We start from the raw sequence: 21,657 nt of genomic DNA, 5'->3' as shown, positions 1-21,657 counted from the left end.
CTGTCAGAAAAGTCACGTGCTTCCCTTGTCTGTGTTTCTAACTATTTGCTCAGACAGTTTTTCTAAGCATATCAGTAAATCTGAATTTTACCTACATCAGGAAAAGTCTAAGCAAAGGCTGATAGACCACAATTCGATTAGAAGGCTGACTTCTGAATACTTAAGATGCTCACAGTTGTCCTTCGCACGAGAGCGTGAATGTGTGTGAATATATAGGCATATTCTGCCATCACAGTTTTGATTACTTCGATTTTGTAACAGGAAGTGAATTGTTGGTGAGGAATCTTTTACCCACTCATTTTGCACAGCAACTTTTCAAAATTGCCTTGAGTGGAATTTGTGTGCCCTCAGTATGGTTAATCATCTAGACAAATCTAAATAAATAATGAGTGGATAATTGAGCAGATAAGCTAAAGAAGCGCTGATAAGTTGTTTCAGTTAAAATAAATTTGGGAAAATGTCTTGAAGTATATGCATAATTTTGAATAGTTTTTAACAGCTTATGTTTCATACACTTAAGACTACTGGAAGCAAGTATTCAGATTCCCTTGTCAGATGAGTTAAAAGCGAATAGTTTTATGTTTCTGATTGTTCAACTTTTTTATTTACTTAGAGATTGAAAATTTTCAAAATTGAATTTGAATATTTGTATTCTGAGTGTCACCGATCTCTGCAATAGTTAGGCACTGCTATTGTCTTAGTAATCGGATGTTTTGTGCTGTCAGCTTACAGATCTTTCTAAAACCCATTTTTCTGTTATAGGCATAGCTGGTGTCACTATCTGTAATTAAGGCGTTGCTTAATAGTTCTGTTCTTACTCGTACTGTTTATAACTTGTGCCAAACTGTACATGTATAAGCTGAAATTTTCTGAAAAAGGTATTTTTTCAGTCCCCTACTTTTGAAATTCAGCTGTTCCGAGCTTAAAACAGGGAAAAGCTTTTGCGATTTTGCTGTGGTGTTACTTCAGGAGTATTTCTTTGAAGCATTTGTGCATCTCCAGGTTTTTAAGCAAGGTCCTGAAGTTCAGTAAAATGAGGTGGAAGGCAGCCCTTTAGGAAGGTTATATGATCCTTACTCTCAGTTAAAATGCTCTCCTTGGTCTTGGGATAAACCTTTAAAAAGGAGTTTGCACAGTAGAGCATAATAGCTAAAATTACTGGACGTCTTAATGTGCTACTTTCTTACAGTCCTTAATGCTTGCCAAGATTACCCTGCTGGACCTCTTCACAGAGCAGCCAAGTATGTTCCAGACCATGGGTTTGTGGGTCCTCAAGCTTTTACAGAAGTAGGTTCTTGGTACTGACCACGGCAGTGGCCTTTCGGTCCATTCAGTGCCATTAATCGCTGTGACATCTGAGAATTTGTCTCAGGAACCGTAATGCAGGAATCATGCTTAGTAAATGCAAAACAAAAGGATAAGGGAAAGGGGTGATTTACTGGGCAGTGGGATTAGGAAGCTGACCAGTCCTACCCATCCTTAGGTAAGGTTGCCCTCAAGAGACTGTAGGGCAATAAACTGGGTCACACTGGTGTGTTGGGTATCTGCTTGGTTTCTGACCATCAGGGTTTTCTTTGGCTTTATGGATTTTAATTTTGTTAGAGAAATAAAATGTATAAACACATAGCTCACCACATACACTTTTGAATCTCTTTATAAATTTTTTGTCTCGTGTTTCCTAAACTGTCAGCCCAGACATTTGCTAAATTGTGATCAAGTAGGGTTGCCATGTTTTCAGTAGGGAAATGACTATTTTATCATCGTGTTTCCAGGTAATAGCCTGAAAAAAGAAAAGCAAAATGCTGGTGGCGTGTAGGCTCATGGTCTTTGTTAACCAGATACTAGCCAGTAAAACTTTAAAGATGACAGGCATTTTATCGAGAAGCTATTGAACGTGAGAGTGGCAAAGTTGAAAACTGTCGTCTTGTTATGTACTGGACAGCATACATGGATCTGCACTTGTAATGTTCTGGGGTGGAGGCTACGTATCATCTGTGGAAAAAAAGCTTCTACCGGTTACCAGAAGATCTTCTGTTCTCAGTGCAGATATTAATCTGTATTTTCCATTGCTTCTGAGAGCTGCGTGTTCATTTGGAGAAGTAGTGATTCCTATTAAAGATTTGCCAAGTGAAAAAAAATGTGTGTTTTATATGTAATACAGAAAATCATTTGTTTCAGGTACTGAGCAGTACAGTGAGTACACAGGCTATGCAGAAACTTACCGGTGGGCAAGGAGCCATGAAGATAAGACCCCAAGGTAAAGTTCCACATAAATATTTCAAATGATGGAATAAATAAATGTATAAATTTGCAAACTTGGTGCTTTAAGTATCTCCTAGTATTTGCCTTAATAGAGAATTTGCCTGTTTGACCCTGCTCTCTTCAGTAAAGCTAACAAGCTAAAAAAAAGTTATATTAATAATGAGATATTAATGCTAATAAATGGTACCTGCCAATACGTCAGTTTTTAAACCATCATCTTTTACAGTTACATGTATTTAATCCAAATTTTTGTTAAGATACTGACTGAACTGTGGATTGTAATGTCACAAGATGTTTGACAATGATATCTCAGGTGCCATAGTGCAGCTGATGTGTGTCAAGATACAATTTAATATTATGAATCTTAAGTAGAAAGCTCTGAGCCCTTGAATTTATTTCTCCAAAAATGTTATCATAATGTATACACAAAATTACCCATTTGGTATAGAAACATACACAACGTACTCTCATTTAAATGTTGGAGGAAGACAGAGAGCCAAAGGGCTTCTCTCTGACCTTGCGGTGTTCTTAATGTACTTAATAAATAGTGCTGTGTAATTTGATTTGTTTCACGTTTATGCCCAAAGTCTAGCCAGAGTGTTTCTGAACTTACAGGGAGACCTGTCTCATTCTTGATGTTGCTTTCATTCTCGACACAAAAAAAATGCTTCATTGTCTGTTATGAGCTCACATTTCTGGCTTCTAACAGCAGCTCTGCAGGGCTCATATTGGATCATAGTTGTGTGGCCAATATTTAACAACTAATGGCATTTACTTTTCTCCTCCCTCCAACTTCAGGGATGAATGGCAGCGACGCTACACTGAAATTGTTGCTATAGATGCATTTCACTTCAGACGTTTCCTTGATCAGTTTAGTCCAGAGAAGATTAGAAGAGAGCTCAACAAGGCCAGTAACTTCTTACAACGTCCTGCAGTCTAAGGCTGTTTCATTAATGTTTATAGTACCTTTTCAAATAGTTTTGTATTATTATCTTCAGCTAAGGAAATTCTTGCTTAGTTGTGTCTCATAAAAAGGTGCACTTTTCAGGATTTTGCTGTTCAATGTTAAAGCAGGAATGTCAAATAGAATGACTCTTATCCTTTGATATGCTATTCAAAGCTGTATTTTATTTAACTTTCAAAAATACAAATGAAATTTGGATATACATTTTGTTAACTCTTCTCTGTTCTTCTTCTAAATTATGATTTTAAGTTCTCTTCTCATGATTGGCTCTGCTGAATCCTACTCAGCCTTCCAGTCAAGGTGGAGAAGGGGGTGCCTCATGTTTTAACATTCATAAATACGGTGCCACTTGCTTTTCTTCCACCTTTCTTGTTTGCTCTTGGAGTATTGCCATATTACTTGAGAGTTCATCTCTTCATGTATTGATGTCTTCTTGAGATCAGGTCCAGCTGTTCATAGATCTCCTGTCTTTATTTGCATAATAGTTGTGAGGGCTGCTGCAGATGAACATGTGTGTATATATATATATATACATGCCAGTTAGAGTGTGTAGTGATGGGGGTGTCCAGAAGACTGATAAATCAGGCCAGTTCTAATCCTTTAATCAAAACTTTTAGACTGACATTCAGAAACAGCATACTTCCTACTATTAATTCTTACACATTATTAGTCGTTGTTACTGTGTATTCAAAGCAGTCAGTCCGTGACCTTACCCTGTGTGGTGTGTGTACAAAACTGCATAGTTAGCTCCAATGGCTTTGGTCCTTGATAGTATTAGTCATCAAGGTTGCCAGGCTGACGAGCTCTTTGACAAGGGAAGCTGGAACTGTGGTGGACATCTTTTTTCTCTCCCCTGCTCTCACTAATTTGCATTTTTTATCCTTAAATAAGATATTTGCATTTCGAGGTGGTTCCCAGTCCTTGCTCTCTGCCTGGTACATGCTGCATAACGTTTGGGAACATGGGGCTACTTTTCCAAGCCATGGCAGGTGCTTTATCATGTTTCATGACTGAGGTTTTAATGTTATTTGTGTGTTTTTCTTGCTCTGCTGCTTCTTTTCTTGAAGCTTAAACAGTCTTTTCCCAGCTCTTGAGCTTGTACTTTTTCAATGACTGGTAATTTCTGTCAGTGAGCTTTATAGTTCTGAGACCTCGGCTTTCAACCTGTGCCAATGTTTTCAAGGCCTTTGCTGTTATCCCATGCATGAATTTTATCTCCTAATGAGATGCCTGGTATCAGTCTCCAGTTCACATAGCAAATTCTCCTAAGTTAATAAGAAGCTAATAAGCCAGAATGAGTGCCTTGCATGGTTAGTATAAGACATAAGTAGTGAAAGGTCTGTGGCCTCTTACAGCAGTGGCAATGTTTTTTTGTTTTTTTTTTTTTTTTTTACTGGGCAGTTGAGTACAAGAATGCTTACATTTACACTGTATTAGTGTGCTTATATTTGGATTCAAAACATGCTAATGATAAGGTCTCCTTAGTGTGCTTTTACATTTATACATGCAGTGGGCCTCTGCTTCAGCTACGGTGTTAAATACAAGAGCATAACACTACCATTGTTAAAGTCTCCTGCTTTCTGTAGTATAGGAGGGTATAGAATAATATAGGATGCATTTTAAATAAATTCAAACATAGGCAGTGTATTCCTAGTTCTCAGTCAGAAAGGGAAAGGAAGTATTCCTGAAAACATAATTTTTTTTCCCCTCCCAGAAATATTGTACAGTGCTGAAGGACTAATTTAATTTAGTCATAAAACCTTAGCATCTTGACTAAAGTAATATTCATCAGCTTGTTTCTTCATGGTTGGTAATGAAATTAGTCCTGAAAAAGACAGTAAATAAATTTTGTTACCTTCAGTGGTATCTTAGGACAAAATTCAAATTACCTACTCTAGTGAATTTATGATCTGCCTACAATTTTCAGTATTACTGATTGCATTTGGATTTTTAATATGAATTATGGTAGATCCATGCAACTTTTATACAGTGTGCTGGTTTGGCTGATGTTGTTTGATGAGGACTGATTGGTATTTAAAGAAAATTTTACGCCTGAGTTAATTATCTGTTTACTACAGCAAAAATGTCATTGAGTTTATTGGAGGTTCTATAATATTTTAACAAACCAAATATTTAAACGTACTGTGGCGGGTTTTTTCAGTTTGATTTAAAATTAATATTAAACTTAAGATTTTTCTGTGTGTGAAAACAAGTTGAGGAAATAAGCTACAACTCTATTTCTATTATGATTTAATAAATCAGGACTCAGTAAGCACAGTATATGCACACAGGCTTTGAAATACAAGTGTATTATTTATTAGTAGACACAGCTCAACGTCCGTTTGTTTCCAGTGGTTCTTTTCTTTGTCTGTTATTTTGTTAGACATTAGGAAATTATTCAAACAACTTAAAATACAAGTTGTAAGAAAAATTACTTTCTTACAGGCCTATATGATTTTTTTCTTGATAAGATCCATATGTCTTAAGGAACCAGATGTTCACTCCGTTAGTTTTCTCAGAAGGTAGCTGTCTGAGGCTGACCCTTGTTTCTGGTTCAGCCCATACTCAGAAAACAACATTAATGTTGTCTAAAGTCAGCTGTTCAGAATAATAATAAAAATCATTGTACCTGATGTCAGCATCAGGATTTGTGGATGGATGTATGTGTAAGAGATGTCACCGTTTCAGCCTTGTGAAAGTCCCTTGAGATTATTGCCTAATAAAGATCCTCACTAGCAATAATTTTTCCAGTTGCAAGTTGCACTTTCCAAGTCCTAAGGAGCAACTGACTTGGGGTTTTGCAATCCCACTCATAAATGCCATTAAGCCTATTTTGGTAGTCACAGATTTAAAAAAAAACCTGCAGCTTCATCTTTGGCAAGAAATGCTTTCCTAAGAATTGTGGTGTGCAGAACAGTTCAGTTTCCAATGGTGATAACTGTGAGAATTATATATAACAGTTTTATATGAAAAAAACCCAATTGTAAACATCACACAACTTCAAATATATGGTATCTCTTATTATTTAGAAGTTGTGTAAAACTTAAAAGCAGATACATTTATGTAGTTAAAAAGGAACAACTCTTCTGCTTCCCATATGGAGGCAACTGCTTTAAAACTGCACAGAAAGCTTTCCTGTGCCTGCGTTCCTAGGTTGTCTTTTTTTCTTTCCTTTAAGTGATTAGTTTTTATCATTTGTTTGCTATGAAAAATCATAGGGGAGCACTTAGATATTTTTCTTCATGGCTGCTGAGGTCCTTCCAATATTTGCTGATGTTCTTGTTGTGTCTGACAGGACAGTTTTGTTCTCCGTGTCCCAGCGAGTTGAGAAATCCATGCCCGCTAAGTAAAAGCTGAAAAGAAAATGACGTGCTGTTGCTGTTGACGTTCCCTCGCTGGGAGGAGGAATTTGAGGGATTACTGTCCGCAGAGCCAGAGTTATAGCTTGCTTGGCCCCACTGGTTTCATACAAACGTGCTTTGGACACGAAGCACAATAATAGCTCTGCCTTGAGAGAGCTCAAGTAGCTGCGTGCACCTGACGATGTGCAAGTGCTCCTTATACAAACTCTGTATCATGGTATCCTCTAAATTATAACTAACAGAAGTCTGAATTTGCAACTTAGATCAGACTGGAGTGAAACCCTGGGTACTTCAAGCTGTACCAAACAATCGTACCAATATATTTTTGTACTGTTGAAAAGGTTCCCAAAGAGATTTATCCTTTTTTTCTATATGTGGAAGCACCTGCCTTTACTCAAGATTTCTTAGTGAATATCACACCACCTCCTCCTACCCTCATTTATTCCATTAGACCTGTATTCTAAGGTGGCATTTTGTATTTTATTTTCAGTTTTGAGGAATTTCAGTAATACTAGACAGGGCAGTTCAGCTGTCATGTATGATAAGTGGGCTGAAAAGCAACAAACATGATACAAGCTACTGTTATTCTTTGCTCTGGCTAGCCTTAAAAGTTTCCTATAGCTGCAGTGAAATCCCTAGGAGTCAGCACCTGTATCTAATTTTTAACTTGGCATAAGTAAGGCAAAATTATTCTTGCCTTAAATTCCTTAGTGATTTACCTTAAATTTATAGGAAGACTAATGGTGTATTGAAGTAGTTTGAATTTGGTATTGCTAGAAGACAATTCTGATTACTGTTATCTTATTGCTTGAAAAATATCACGACAGATTTGCCTGTCAGCTGCTTCTTCTGCCTCTTGTTTGCCTGTAGGCCTACTGTGGCTTCTGTCGACCCAATGTCCCACCTCAACACCTCTCTGCAATAGCCACAGGAAACTGGGGATGTGGTGCCTTTGGAGGGGACTCCCGATTAAAAGGTAAATTATAGCAGTTAATTAGCTTTGGTCTTGAGGCCATGAGTAATGTGGCCTTAAGCAATAAAAATGCACATTGCTTTTATATGCTATTTTCAGTATAAAGCTTGAGGTAAGAATACGATGGTGAAATGCTGGGTTATAAGGACCTGTAGCACTGAAATCTTCAAAAGCACAGACGCACGATATTAGTTCACAAAAGAACGTGTTCATTGCAGTTCTCAGTCGTATAAATCGGTTGACCTTTCTGGAGCAGTCTTTTTAGATTACACCTAAAATTCATATCTCTGGAAAGCTATTTAAAATACCTGATAGTTTGCAGGGCTTCACAAATTTGCTGGCAATGCTTAACGTTTAGTTTTGCTCCTTAATATATTGCTGTATGCCAGAAAGGTTTCCAGTCACTCAGACATGCTCCTTTCTTTCCTGACTTGCCTGCCATCTCACTTACTTTCTCATGTTCTTTTATTTTTAATTAGAGTGTTTATAATGCGGCAGGTATCATATGTCTACATTCATTTAAGACTTTTTCCCATCAAGTCAACAACTGATGGATCCTGACATTTAAATTGATATCCTGATTCATGTAGTTCTAAGTAGAAATTTACATTTTTGTTGTTTTCAAACATTTGGAGAGCATAGAAAATCTGCTTTTCTGAACAGCTTTAGGTAGTTACATTGAGACAGACAATCAACAGGCTACCAGCTTCATTAGTTTTCTTTCTTAATGTGTTTTATTCATTGAGCATCTTTTTTCTTTTCTTTTTTCTCAACGCTCATTGACTTCCTGACAGTTGTTTTTTGATTTCCATTAGATAGAATGGGCTGCCAAGTGCATATCATCAATATCAGAAGTATTTACTGCAAGATCTGATCATACTTGATTATGATAGAAAGGTTTAATAAATGCTTTGATTTGCAGAGGTCCTCCTCTTGGATCTGAACTGTAATATCCCATGTATATTTTTATTAATGTATGGTTTTCTGAAAAAAATATGGCTCATCTGATCTAAGCCATTGTTTGTTCACCATTGTATGAGACTTTTAGAATAGGGATTGCTCACCGCGATGCTTTGCTTCCTCTCCCCATCACTCAGAGCTCAAAGCTGAAGTGTACTGACAGAGGCCACCAGAGCCGAGTCCATTTGGTGAGGCAGCCCGTAAGAAAAGTCTTTGATGTAGCCAAAGAAATGAGCCGTGAGTTGTGCCTCAAAACTCGGATATGAACTCCGGGCAGAACAAGAGCGTGTAGAGACTTGAACATTCTCTTAGTTATGTTTTAACTTAATATTTTAGTTTGAGCTTTCATTTATGTAACTTTCCCTCTGGTTTTGGATCAACCTTACTTATTTTTCCAAAGTCTGTGAGAATTAACACTTAACAGCAAGTTACAGCACTGCTGCTATTAAGAAAAATTCATCTAAATGTATACGTGTACTCTCAAATTTTCTCTTGTTCTTTTGGCAGACCTTACAAAGACAGACATTAGTTTAATTAGCACTTAAGTTCCTCTTTTTGTAAACTCAGCTTAATTTCTTAGTTGACTGAAAAAAATCAATACTTAATAAAGAGAATTAAATGACAGTGATATGTTATGGGATATGGAGCTAGTCTTTTAGTATGTGATGTTCTTCTCTGAGCTGATGCTGACTAGAAACAGAATGGCTTCATTCTTTTTTTTTGTAAACTATGAGTTACAAAAAGGCTACAGTAGTTTGTCGTGTGTGTTTTTGTCAGAGTAGCATTTGATGTGTAATAACCAAATGAAGTCTTCTCTAGCTCACAGGTACTCCCTGCATAGTCATAAATGCTAAAATTGTTTCTCCCTTTTGTTTGAAAATGCTGTATAGGGTTACTCTGAACTGCAAATTCTCTAAATGGTTTCACTTCATTATAAGTAAATTTCTTACACTGGAGAATAATCGTTTACACTTCATAGGGAGTCAAATTCTTCATTTCAGAGTATGTTTTAGAAAACTCTGAGGTAATCAGTATCACGGTTCCGCTGAACCTAAATAAAAAAGTTTTTGTTGTCTACACAGGCTTGACAGTGTATTGCAATGACAAAATAGTTTTCATAGTTTAAAATCATGCTTTTTTCATTTGGTGTTCTTAAATATATACCCTTGTCCTTTCAGGAGTAGTATCTGGATCTGTAACAGACTTCAGAACCTCCAAAGTATTTGATGTAATTTGGATATAACTGGATAAGTGCCATAATGCATTATGATATTTTATCATGATTTTTTTTTTCAGTCATGAATTAAAGGAACGTGATTGTGTATAAAATATGGTTTCGTTCAAGGTCACAGATGATGCAAACACTAAAGTCTTCTTAAGGGAGGAATAAAATTATCTGGCTTTATAAATTAAACACCTGGTATGTAAACAAGACAGATTTCAGCTAAGTTACGGATATTTCCACAAAATTTTAGTATAAACTTAAGACTTTCAATACTGAAAAATGTGTGTTTATATGATTGGGAGAAGTTGGAAGATCTTGTCTTGCTTATCAAACCAGAGGATGGTTTAGCAGTTACTAGCTGCAGGGGCTCTGTGCAACTGTCGAAAGATTGAAAAAGTCTTATTTTATTGAAAATGCAAAGGAGACGATCTCATGAGGCATCTCATAAATACGTAAACTTAACTTGCAATGATTGTGAGAAAGTACTCTTTAGCCGAATTGGTGTTCTTCCTTCTCTGAGAAAATAAAGCTCAATAGGAAGATTGCCATCAGCTTTAGAAAGCCCCTTGTAGGATTAGTGGAAGGAGAGAAAATCATACATCTCGCCTCGTGTAAATGCGTACGATACTGAGGTGCTACCATGATAGTACTGCAGTTCTCAACGTGCCCAACAGGCGAGGACACAGGAGCTGGGTGTTTAACGCAGCGTAGCATTGCTGTGCCCGCAGCAGTGGAGTTCTGTTCTGCTCACCCCTGCTGTGTCTCTGGTGCCACTTCCCTGGCACCGATCTCTGGCCGTGGGCTGCGCTGCTGCAATGGTACCGCAGCAGGGGAGCCCCTGGTGATACCATCCTCTCCTCTGGGTAAAAGGCACTGAACACATAGGACCTGCGGGGGTAGTTGGGTCCCCAGAGGGAGTTGTATTATGCTTCTACCACCTTTGCTGGGTGGTAGAAGGTGGTACATCAGCACAGCCATTTCTTCAGGGGCAAGTCCAGAAGAGTTCAATGGGATCACATCAGCTGGGTGCAAGGGGCAAGAGAGCCCAAATCCCTCCAGTCCCCTGGACCGCTCTTCCTGTGACGCTCATTTCTGTTACCAGTAGCGTGGAAATTTCACATGGCATTGTGTATCATTAATGCCCAGCAGATTGTGAAGCTTGATTCTTGACAGAAAGTTTGACCCTCGTTTCATAAGATATATAGCACTTCAAAATAAACAGTAGGATATTTTTAATATCTTCTGTAAAGTGAAGCGGCATTGTTTGTTTGGAATGAATAATAAGATTCATTAGGTTCTGTTCCCCTATGCAAGCTAGTTAATTAGACCCTTTAAAAGCTGAACCACTGAAGCTTTACCAAATCCACAGCTGGTTCAGTAGTTTAATTAAAATATCATTCCCAGATTGAGATTAATTTCACATACGAATCATGTAATTTATAATTTTAGCTCTGGGTTTACAAGAGGTTTTTTTTTATTAAAGGCGGCAGTATTTTATTAGGTCTCTGTTTAAAAATGTGAAAGATTCTTGAGCTGAGCTATGAACAGCTTTCATTTAGTTTCCACTAGCAGGTAGTAATGCAGTACATATGCTATTTTATTTAAAATTAATCTTTACAAAGACAACATTAATCATATTTTAATTAACTCACTGGGTAGAAAAGGAAAGAATTAATATCAGAACCGCACCCATAGGCTCTGAAATAAGACAAGCTGCAATAGATGAACTAGTTGCTGGGGTCCATTATTTGGACTGTTGCAAATTACCTGAAATGAAGGTGTGATTGATAACATGTGTCTGTGACACTCCAGCCTGGCAGGACTGGCTGGTGGAAAAGCTGCGCTCTTGTAGTAGTTTGGTGCTACCTAAAAGGGTCCTGGTGTTTCTTCTCCCCTTCCCTGTTCTTGGCTGTGTGGCCCGGTGCCCTCCCTTGCAGCAGCTCTGGCTCTTTGGGGACCCTTCACTCAGCCAATTCAGCTGCTGATCTAGCAGAAAACAATTAGCTCTTATTCTTTTGTCATGTAACTTTTCTGCCAGGTTGGTGAATGCAATTGGCTCAGCGAGACCTCTGCTGAGTACCCGAGAGCTGCAGAAAAGTCAGGGGGTGGGCGAAAAGGGAGAAAATGTATGTGGACCAGAGCCACTTTCTCCAATTGCAGTTGGTCGTTAGCTTGGCTCAGCTGGACCATTGATCAATCCCCAGAGGATTTCTCAAGATGAATCTTCAAAAATCTGTTTCCAGGATAGGAAGCATTCTTCTTTCTTCTCCTTATAGAAAAACAAATTCTGTCTATTTTGTAATGTTAGCCATTGACAGAACTTGGGACACAGTTTCGTCCAGTGAGTTTGACATAAAGCTGGAAATTAAATAACCTGAATTGCATTTCTGGCATCAGCCCCCACGTTTTATAGGTCAGAATGAACCATCATATTTTATGCTGCACACTTCTGTTATAGGTCAGGTGGACACTTTAAATTGCACAGCAAGAGGCTGCAGAACCATAGATCTCCTTCTGGGAGCGAAGTCAGCTCCTGCTTTGTGTCACATACCCAGTGAAAGGGTAGGCTCCCTTCCTTCTGAGGGGTGGCAGAGAGTGGAAATTGTGATGTGCTAGTGGATGCTTTTTACCCCACTACTTGTGACTCAGTGTGTCAGCTTAAACCAGGATGTGAGACAGTGCCCTGTCGCCTTACGCTGTTGCGCATGTTTATTGCATCATTAACGGCTGCATGCTCTTTGGGGGCAGACATGTTTTTTTTTTTTTTTTAAGCATGTTGTTTATCTGGAAAGTAAGGGTGGTTGTCACCAGTGACTCCAGCAGAATACTTCAGCACTCTGAGCTGCAGCGCTCGGTATTCTTTACTTTGTTTTAAAAGTGGAAGTAATATTTACCTACTGATTGTTTGAATTGCTCTGCAGCATTCACCTGGAGACGGGTCGTATGACTATTTGCTGTAAACTTAGGCTGTGTCTTTCCTTTCAACAAATTGTTTTATCCTGTATTAATGTCTGTAATCTTTGTTGTTTCAGCCTTAATACAGATATTGGCAGCTGCTGAGGCTGGACGTGATGTTGTTTATTTTACCTTTGGAGATGTGGAGCTGATGCGGGATATCTACAGCATGCACACTTTTCTCTGTGAGAAGGGCCAAACTATTGGTGAGCACAAAGAAATCTTTTCGTGCAGTAAAGAGATTTAACCATCTCTGTCAGTGGAAGGTGTCCAATAAGAATTATTGTCATCAAGTCCTAAACACCAGCAAATGCATCTCGGATTATTTACTCCTGTTTTCAGAGTGTGGAACTCTTCTGATTCAGGGCCAACTGCAGAGTGTTAATCTGTTAGAAGACTTCTAGAATCCTTTGGTAACTCATTTGGGAGTTACCTTCCAGAATTTGGAAATTATGGATACATGTGGTATCCATCCTTCAAACGTGAAGGTTTGCAAAAGTTTTTGATATAACTCAAAGTGCTTTGAAAAGGGAAAATCTGCGTATGCATTCTTGACCTAGGTTTGTCTTATAGTGGTTCTGGCTTGATCCTGCAAGATGGGAAGTGGTCAGATGTGTTATCCAGTAGCAATACAAGAAAAGCAGTATATCCATTGCCCCACTGTGGTTGTTAAATGTCTTTAATTTCTGCAACAGAAGCACAAAGCCAGGTAATTGGCAGTGTGTTTGTTAGTATGCATGCAAGCCTAACATCCAGATAGATTGTGCAGAAAGCTCAGCAGAAAGCTGAGGGAGCTGTTGTGGTTTAACCCAGCAGGCAGCCAAACACCAGCAGCCGCTCACTCACTCGTCTTCCCTCCCCTGCAGTGAGATAGGGGAGAGAATCAGGAAAAAAAAATAGTAAAATTTGTGGGCTGAGATGAAAAAACCTCACAGTTTAATAGGACAGTGAAGGAAGAGAAAATAATAACAATGATAATGGTTAAAAGAATGCGCAAAACAATTGATGCACAATGCAGTTGCTCACCACCCGCTGACCAATGCTCAGCCTGTTCCCAAGCAGTGTTCGCCGCCCCCCGGCCAACTCCCCCAGTTTATGTACTGAGCGTGATGTCATATGGTATGGAATAACCCTTTGGCCAGTTTGGGTCAGCTGTCCTGGCTCTGCTCCCTCCCAGCTACTTGCGCACCTCCTCACCGGCAGAGCATGGGAAGCTGAAGAATCCTTGACTTAGTATAAGCATTACTTAACAACAACTGTAAAACATCAGTGTGTTATCAGCATTCTCATACTAATCCAGAACACAGCACTATACCAGTACTGGGAAGAAAATCAACTCTGTCCCAGCCGAAAGCAGGCCAGGGAGCCCACCCTGTGTTCTGAACAAACTTGGAAACAGTTGTGTTCCCTTATACAGTTGTCTACCTCCTCTTTCACTGCTCATTTAAAGAGATGTTCCTCTCCACTGTCTCGGCGTGAGCGTGTGTTTCTAGTCTTCATTTGCAGTCATACGTTCTTCTTATGGCATGATCTTACATTTTAAAATTATTACATTATTTCTTTTCATTTTTAAGGGGACATTTATAGGCTGTTACTGAGATATTACAATGAAGAATGCAGAAGCTGTTCCACTTCAGGACCGGATGTCAAGCTGTACTCTTTCATTTACAACACCGTTGAGTCCTATGCAGATTCTACTGATGACGATGATGAAGAAAAAGGATTGTGCTTTGAGGATTAAAATAAATGTATTTGATCAGAATATTGTTCATCTCCTCCCACTGGTATATTGTTTGAATTGCTGGGTATAACGTATGAATTGGCTTAACTTAATATATATTGACTGTATTGGTAGTTACATATAACACCCAAACAACAGGAAAAAATCACCTTTGAGAGACAAGATTTTTTTTTTTTGATGTTTTCATACATGAAAACCTTGTTCATGGTGTACAGAAAAGACTTGGTCACTCTGGTTTGCGTTATACCTTGTTAAGCAGGATGTTTTGGCACCTATTTCTATTTCAGTCAAGAGATTGCTGAAAGACTTTAGAAGATTCTTCTGTACTCCTTTGCCTTTATTTTTCAGAGATCTTCTCTAGATTTCTCATGTAAGCGTAGTGCTGGAGTGCAGGCAGCCGTGTCACTCCTGGGGTGATTTCAGAGAGAAGTGTTGTAAAGATTGTTTTTACTGAAAATTGTCATCATTTGATTACCTCCTTAATACTGCCACAGTACCTTCATTGTTCTTACCAACTGTCTCATTCATTGAACTTAAAATGTCCTAGGTTTAATCTATTTTTTAATAAACGGTTAAAATGGATAGATTCTGGAGGAGCTATAGTGCATTTCACAGCTGCATTGTCTCTATTGAATCAGATGTAAAAGATAGCTTGAAGAAGCAGAGGAAAAAATGAAGTATGGGAGGGTGGGAAAATGAGAAATGTGACCAAAGTTGGAAGCAGAGGGAAACATTTTCACATGAAACTCTTCAATACCATTTTGTTGGTGCTGTCTGTTACAGCACTGAATGAGGTCTTAGAGATGTGAGCAGATCTGAAGTTTCTCAAGGTTCAGTGTTGTTGGCAGTATCAGTTGAATTAAGGTCTGCTACTTGTGTTTGTATTGTCATATCGGTTCTCCTTTCTCACAATGTGCCCATATGTGAGCATAAGATCCCCGTGGGATAAGGTGAGTGAAGAAATGGAAATCACTTACATACCAGTGGGAGGAAAGTCTGCTGCAGATAAGAACATGGGGCCTTGTTAGGAGTTTGTGCCTCTGTCTTTTTAGGCATGGGAGCGGTAATGATGAAGAGAAGGCAAAAGATGTGTAAAAACTGTGCTGTTACTATCTCTGTGAATACCAAATTAGCATTGCTGTAGTACATTAATAGTTTACAAAAAAAGCGCAGATACATCTGTGATAAAGCCTTCCCAGGTCTATGTACAGGGCCAATCCAGTGAAACATTTGTCTATTAGTGGATTAAACCCAGTTTAAGCCCAAATTGCTAAGTGTAGCCTTTTCTGTGTTTAGATTTTCTGGTCTGCCATGGTTGCTATTCCCAGTTTAGGAATACAAGTTAAAACTGTAGCAGGAAATGTAGTGAGCTAAGGCTCTAGTATCAACAAATCCTTTTGGCTCATGTCAGATAAATCCTTTCCAGGCCTGAAACACAACATGGTAGTTAAATGCTGGGAGCTGTTGGCAGTCTGGCTTACAATAAAGCACTTGCTGCTTGAGCTGCTCTGGTGGAAGCAACAGCAAAGAGTTTGGGTCATTTATGAACACCTTCAGAGTGCTGCGCCTTTGCGTTAAGGCTAAGCGGGCAGCTTGGAAGCGTGTTGCTTGGAAGGTGAGAGACACGGCAGCTTAAGGGTTTCTTCCCACCAGCTGTAGTTTTCTCCACCCCATCCCTTATAAGGAGAAGATTTGAGCTAGAATTTCAGGCCTTTTCCTTTGTTTGCAACTTGTGTCCTCCGAGTTTAGCAGAAATCTTTTCTCCTGCTCCTGGTGTTTCAGTGTTGGTTCAGATTCCGGCAATAGGAATAACAGTGTTTTATAATAAGCTCTTATTTGGGCGTTTAGCTTCAACTATGATAGTGCTTCTAGATGCATTGTTGATAATAAATGTACCCTGTTAATTAAGACAAGTGATGGAAAATTGGTGCTATCTGCCAAACCTTCTTCACCTGACTACTCAGGATTTCCTATAGAAAAGGTGAACAGAATTTATTCCTAAGCAACTGGAAGAAAACATAGCAAAAAGCTTTAGGTGGCTAGGTATGACCTCCCCTTTATTGTAAATAAATACATCTTTATTAGTGCAATATTAATTTTCATTGTGAGGAGAAGTGATTTATCAGGTATGAAAAATGTACCAAAATAAGATGGCATAAGATTCTACTTTGGCTCTAGAAACAGAAAAATATATTGAACTTTGGAAGGATTCTCTGAAGATCATGTTACAAGGTATCCAGTTAAGAGAGTTTTTGCAGTGTCGGGTGTCCCCGGATAATCCTAGGCATTTTATGCACTCTGTATTTTCACTGATACCTGAGAATTTTCTAATATGGGGAAGAATGCCTTTTATTTGAGATCATTCTTTAGGATATGTTTACCGCCCCCATGAAGCATGGCTGTATGAACAGGAGAAAAGGAAAATAATAACTCATTTTCTGTCTAACGTGTCATCTGACTAAGAGTTACATATCCTACGTTATACTGATTGTCCCTGATGTTGTGAATAGCAATGTTGTAAGAACACTTTGAATGTGACTTTAGTCGCAGACAGCCTGAAGATTATATTTTTCTTGGTTGTTTTGGGGGTGTTTTTGAGCAAAATAGCCTAGAGTTCACAAATTACATTCCCATGACTTTCTAATTCAATAAAGAGCTAAACTGCCCAGAATGCTGCATGTGGAAGCAAGAATTTTGCATCAGCCCAACACATGCTCTGCATCTTTCTTTCTTTGTCCCTCCACCCACCGCTCTGCATTTCTAAACTACGGGAAACGTTTTCTTTGGCGAGAGATGGCTTTTGGTGCTCTGTTTGAAGTAGCGTGGAATGGAGGTGCTGATGATCTCTTTGTGCAGCCTAGGAAGCTTCGGTTCCGCTCTTCTAGAAACCTGTTTATGGTGTGTCCTGTTTTTTGGGTTTTTTTATTACTTTAGGGATTTTTGCTATATGATTTCAAATACAAATAAACTTCCTACCAAAACTTTTGTTTTATACTTTTTAGCAGCTAAACTGAACGCATAATACGAAACAACAGGCAGTCATGGAGATTGCAATGTTGCCTCATAGTCAAGTTTGGTGTCGGAGCAATTCTGTTGTTTTCCAGCTCTTGCACCTAAATCCCTCAGTTTTGAGGTGTTCTTATCTAATGATGAGTACCCGTTACTGTATATATTAATTTATAAACTGTCAAAGTGTTCCTGACGTTCTTCTAAACTTCCAGTTTATGCACCATGATATTATATTGATTTTTCTGGATCTGTATGCTAATGTTTACATGATTTTGTAGGAATACGATTAAAAAAATTCTGACTGAAGCAATATTGTGCGCTTTGTCTCATGATGTACTTTCCAGGACAGAGAAATTCCTTTGAATAAATTTGAATGTATGTGGCACGATACCGTGGATAGTTCTAGCAGTAAATTTAATAATTTGGGTATTTTGACAGGTAGGTGATTCATTCTGGCTGTACAATATTGTAGCGGTTGCTCCCATTTGTGTAGCCGTGCAAAAAGGAAGTAACTGCTGTAAATTGGAAGGGTGTTGGCATGAGTGTGCGATTTCCTGTGTGCGTATGGCCGCGTGCGGACATTTGGGTGTTAATTCCCAGCTTGCTTTTGGCTAAGCGAGTGTTTGACCATTGTTTCAACTTCATGAAGGAAATGTAATTAATAAAAGCGAGTAAAACCCTAACAAGATAGAAATAATCAATATGTTGCATAAATGTTTGCATGGTTTGTAAAAAAAAAAAAAAGTGGGACTGACATCCTCCTAAATGAAAAGATTTAGAACTGTTTTTCAACAATCTTGTTTTAAACCAGTAAGGAACTAATTTTTTTTTTTTTTTTTTTTAGCATTACAGAAAGTTATGATAAAATATAATTTCTGATTGCTCCTCAGGTCTTAGATGTAGCTGAGCTTATTGAAGAGCGAGTACCGCAGGGTTTAGTCTGCAGTACAGCAGGAACTGAGGAGGATGCAGACCAGTGGGCACCTCCGCAGAAGCAGGAAGGGGCAGCGAGGTGGTGGCTGAGCAGGGGTGTCCCGTGCTTTGCTGCCACATGCCAGCTCTCAGTTCACCCTCGGGCACGGCTCGCCCTTCCCGGTTTTAGATTTATGCTTCTCGTGCAAATGGGCAAAGTGATACCGTTCTCCATAAGAGACGTTTGGCTGAGTGTTGGGTAATCTGGAGATGACGGGCTGCTGGTAGTGGGATGACTGGGGAGAGAAGGGCTGATGCCCTTCACGTAAACCCCAGGTGGTGGGGAAGCAGGAGAAGGTGCTGACACTCTGCTGCTGCAGCGGGGAAACAGCTGCCAGTCTCTCCTGTCCCAAGCTGTCCCTGATCTAATTGGGAGCAGCAAACACCCTCAGGGACACGCTTTATTAATTCTTAAAAGCAACTGGAGCCTTTGGAGATAACTCCTTAGGGGTAAAGCGCAGCTGCAAGGGCTGCTTCCCCATGGACAATTCCCATCTTTCTCCATTGCAAACCATTGGCTTCCCAGCTATCTCAGTACTTGGGTAGAGGAGTCCCAGACAACAGAATTTCACAACTTTTGACATTTACATTCCAAACAGTCTGCATCCTCTCGGCCTAAGCAGCAATCTGGGACGGAAGGATGGACAGATGGATGTCAAACCTTGGGATACCAGAAGCTGTTATGAACTCTTTGAGGTTCACCGATGTATTTGTGTGTTAGCCAGTGTAGGGTGGTACAATATTTGCTCTGGATGGATGACTGGGATTTTATTTTTTTTTTTTTTCCTTTTTTTTAAATCTGCAAAAAGTCTCCTTTCACTATTTTGTGGTACATTTTTGACAAGAGTGAGAACATCCATAAAATCATGGCAAATGTAAGATGCTACAGCTGTCTGAAGTTGCTGGGTTTTTTTTTTTAACTAAGAATTGAGTATTTATGATCTTGTTTTGTGCTAACAGTGTTTCATGCTCATTTATCATCGCTTAAGTGAGTGTGACCTGGAAGCTGCGTAGGAGGTATCTGTCACCGATAACTCCATTACAGCAACACCATCAATTTCTGCTTAACTGAGCTGTCAGCCGGGGTTGCGTTACATGCTTCTGGTAAGTGGCACTTGGCACGCGGTGAAAGGAAGTGCCAGTACATTCCAAGTCCTCTTAATAGCACTGTGGTACGCCGTTAACGATGTCTGCAGTTGTGTGTACACTACGGTATGCTGTAACGATGTCTGTGGGTGTGTGTACACTGTGGTATGTTGTTATGATGTCTGCGGCTGTGTGTACGCTGTGGTATGCTGTTACCATGTCTGCGGTTGTGTGTACACTGTGGTACACTGTAATGATGTCTGTGGGTGTGTGTACACTGTGGTATGCTGTTAACGATGTCTGCGCGTGTGTGTACACTGTGGTACCCCGTTAACGATGTCTGCGCGTGTGCGTACACTGTGGTACCCCGTTAACGATGTCCGCGGGTGTGCGTACACTGTGGTACCCTGTTACGATGTCCGCGGGTGTGCGTACACTGTGGTACGCTGTTAACGATGTCGGTGGATCATTATCAAGACCACTTACAGGGCAGAGGTTGTTTTTCTCTTAGCCTTCACTTTCCAAGTCTGCAGGTCTTGGCAAAGAGGGCAGAAAACACTTTAGGGAGACAATTGATTTTTCTGTGTTCCCACTTGCTGGGTTGCCATTTCCTACGTGTTGGTGTCCAAGAAGAAATTACCTGTATGGGTTTCCTTAGGTGGCTGCTTGATTAATGTTTTTCATTTGCGAAAGGCTGTCCTGACTGGCTGCTGATAGTCGTCTTGCTTCGCTTACAGGAGAGGGAAGGAAGAGAAAAAAAAAAAAAGGATTTTTTCTGAAAACAGAAGTGTGAGCTCTGACTGTGTCCGGTAAGGCATGTTTGTTTTGGAGCTCGGTGGGGAAATGACAAGTGTCAGCGCCTTACACGGCCATAACGTTGCAACTTTAGAATTGGGAATAAGAAATTATGGAACATTTTCTCCAGGCTGCCTCCTTAGGTCAAGTTGTTTTGCTTGGTGTGGCTGGAACACCAGAAAGTAGGTTTTCAGTGAAACATTTCCATGGACTTGTGCATCTTCATCAGTAAGAAGGTTCCCATGTTAATGGTCCTGAGTACCCGCTGTCCCCTTTGCAATAATCTTCAGTAACTGGGCAGGTGAGAAACTGAATCCGTGTGTCGAGAGGGCAGGGTGTCCCCTCTGGCATCTGTTGCCTTTGCAGGACAGACAAGGATGAAAAGCAATACCAAGGCCTTTTCCCATTGCAGGAGTTTGACTTGCTCCACTCATAAAGGAAATTAATTTGTTGAATTAATGTGCTGAGCTATCTCCACATCAGGTGTTACCTACAAAGGGACACTCAGGAAAGGTCGTGATCTTGAACTATGACGTTAGTGTGGATTATCCCTAGGCAGAAAGAAACTTTGTTTACCTCCATTTGAAAGCGGAGGAAGCTAAATCAAATAAATTAATTTTGAAGAGCGTCCACTTAAGATTTAGATGTATTTTATCTAATCGGTTTCAAAGGTGCTTCAGAAGAACCTTCCTGCATGGCCTGATGTCAGCGAGGACATCGCTCCTCGGAGCGTGTACACTGGGCTTTCGGCTGGAAGTTGAAGGGAAGTGCTGAATTTGCTAATTGATTTCATTCATCAAAGCATCTTGGCGCACCAGATGCAATAAAGATACTGTATAGATTAAAGTGTTTCACCACGGCACGAAGTTAATTTTGCTAAGATTTGAAGACTTACCTTTTCAAAACTAAAGGTTAAGAAAATTGCTTTGAATAGCTAAATCCCGTTATTGAATAATGACAAGATTTTCCTTAATGTACTATGAATTGATTGGATCTAAACCAAAATGTCATGGAAATAAATTAAGGTAATTGTAAGTGTTTTGCACCCTTTTATACAGAGGATAAGGTCCTAAAAAATTGTATTTTCAAGTCCAGAGCTAATTCTATCATCAAAATGCCTGCATTGTAAGGTAATTACCCTGTTGCAGTTTTAAGTCATTATTTCGCCTGTTGCCTGAGGAATTTTACAGCAGAACAGTATTAATAAGATGCCAGGAGTACGAATTTCATAACTTAATCTCTGTCATAAATGGCACTCATATAAACAAAGTGGCATTTTCATTCATAATTACTTGACCCGCGGCAAACATGGGTCAGGAATGAAGGATGTTTGATTCTACAGTCTGTGGAAAA

The 21,657-nt window shown here is 39.4% G+C and overlaps 1 protein-coding gene across 1 annotated transcript in view; it reads left to right on the top strand.

Annotated features, from left to right (window-relative positions):
• Positions 1-17,759, top strand: part of PARG (poly(ADP-ribose) glycohydrolase) — a 68,786-nt gene extending 51,027 nt beyond the window's left edge. The window contains exons 14-18 of the mRNA XM_074154552.1: positions 2,179-2,257; positions 3,061-3,169; positions 7,459-7,564; positions 12,779-12,907; positions 14,276-17,759. Coding sequence (XP_074010653.1) covers positions 2,179-2,257; positions 3,061-3,169; positions 7,459-7,564; positions 12,779-12,907; positions 14,276-14,442 — 590 coding nt within the window. The 3' untranslated portion in view covers positions 14,443-17,759. The remainder of the gene's footprint in view (positions 1-2,178; positions 2,258-3,060; positions 3,170-7,458; positions 7,565-12,778; positions 12,908-14,275) is intronic.
• Positions 17,760-21,657: the final 3,898 nt, after the last annotated feature.

Source organism: Numenius arquata, chromosome 10 (genome assembly GCF_964106895.1).
Source record: "Numenius arquata chromosome 10, bNumArq3.hap1.1, whole genome shotgun sequence".
NCBI lineage: Eukaryota > Metazoa > Chordata > Aves > Charadriiformes > Scolopacidae > Numenius > Numenius arquata.
The sequence above is the reverse complement of the archived record's forward strand: the minus strand, read 5'-3'. Positions and strand labels throughout refer to the sequence as shown.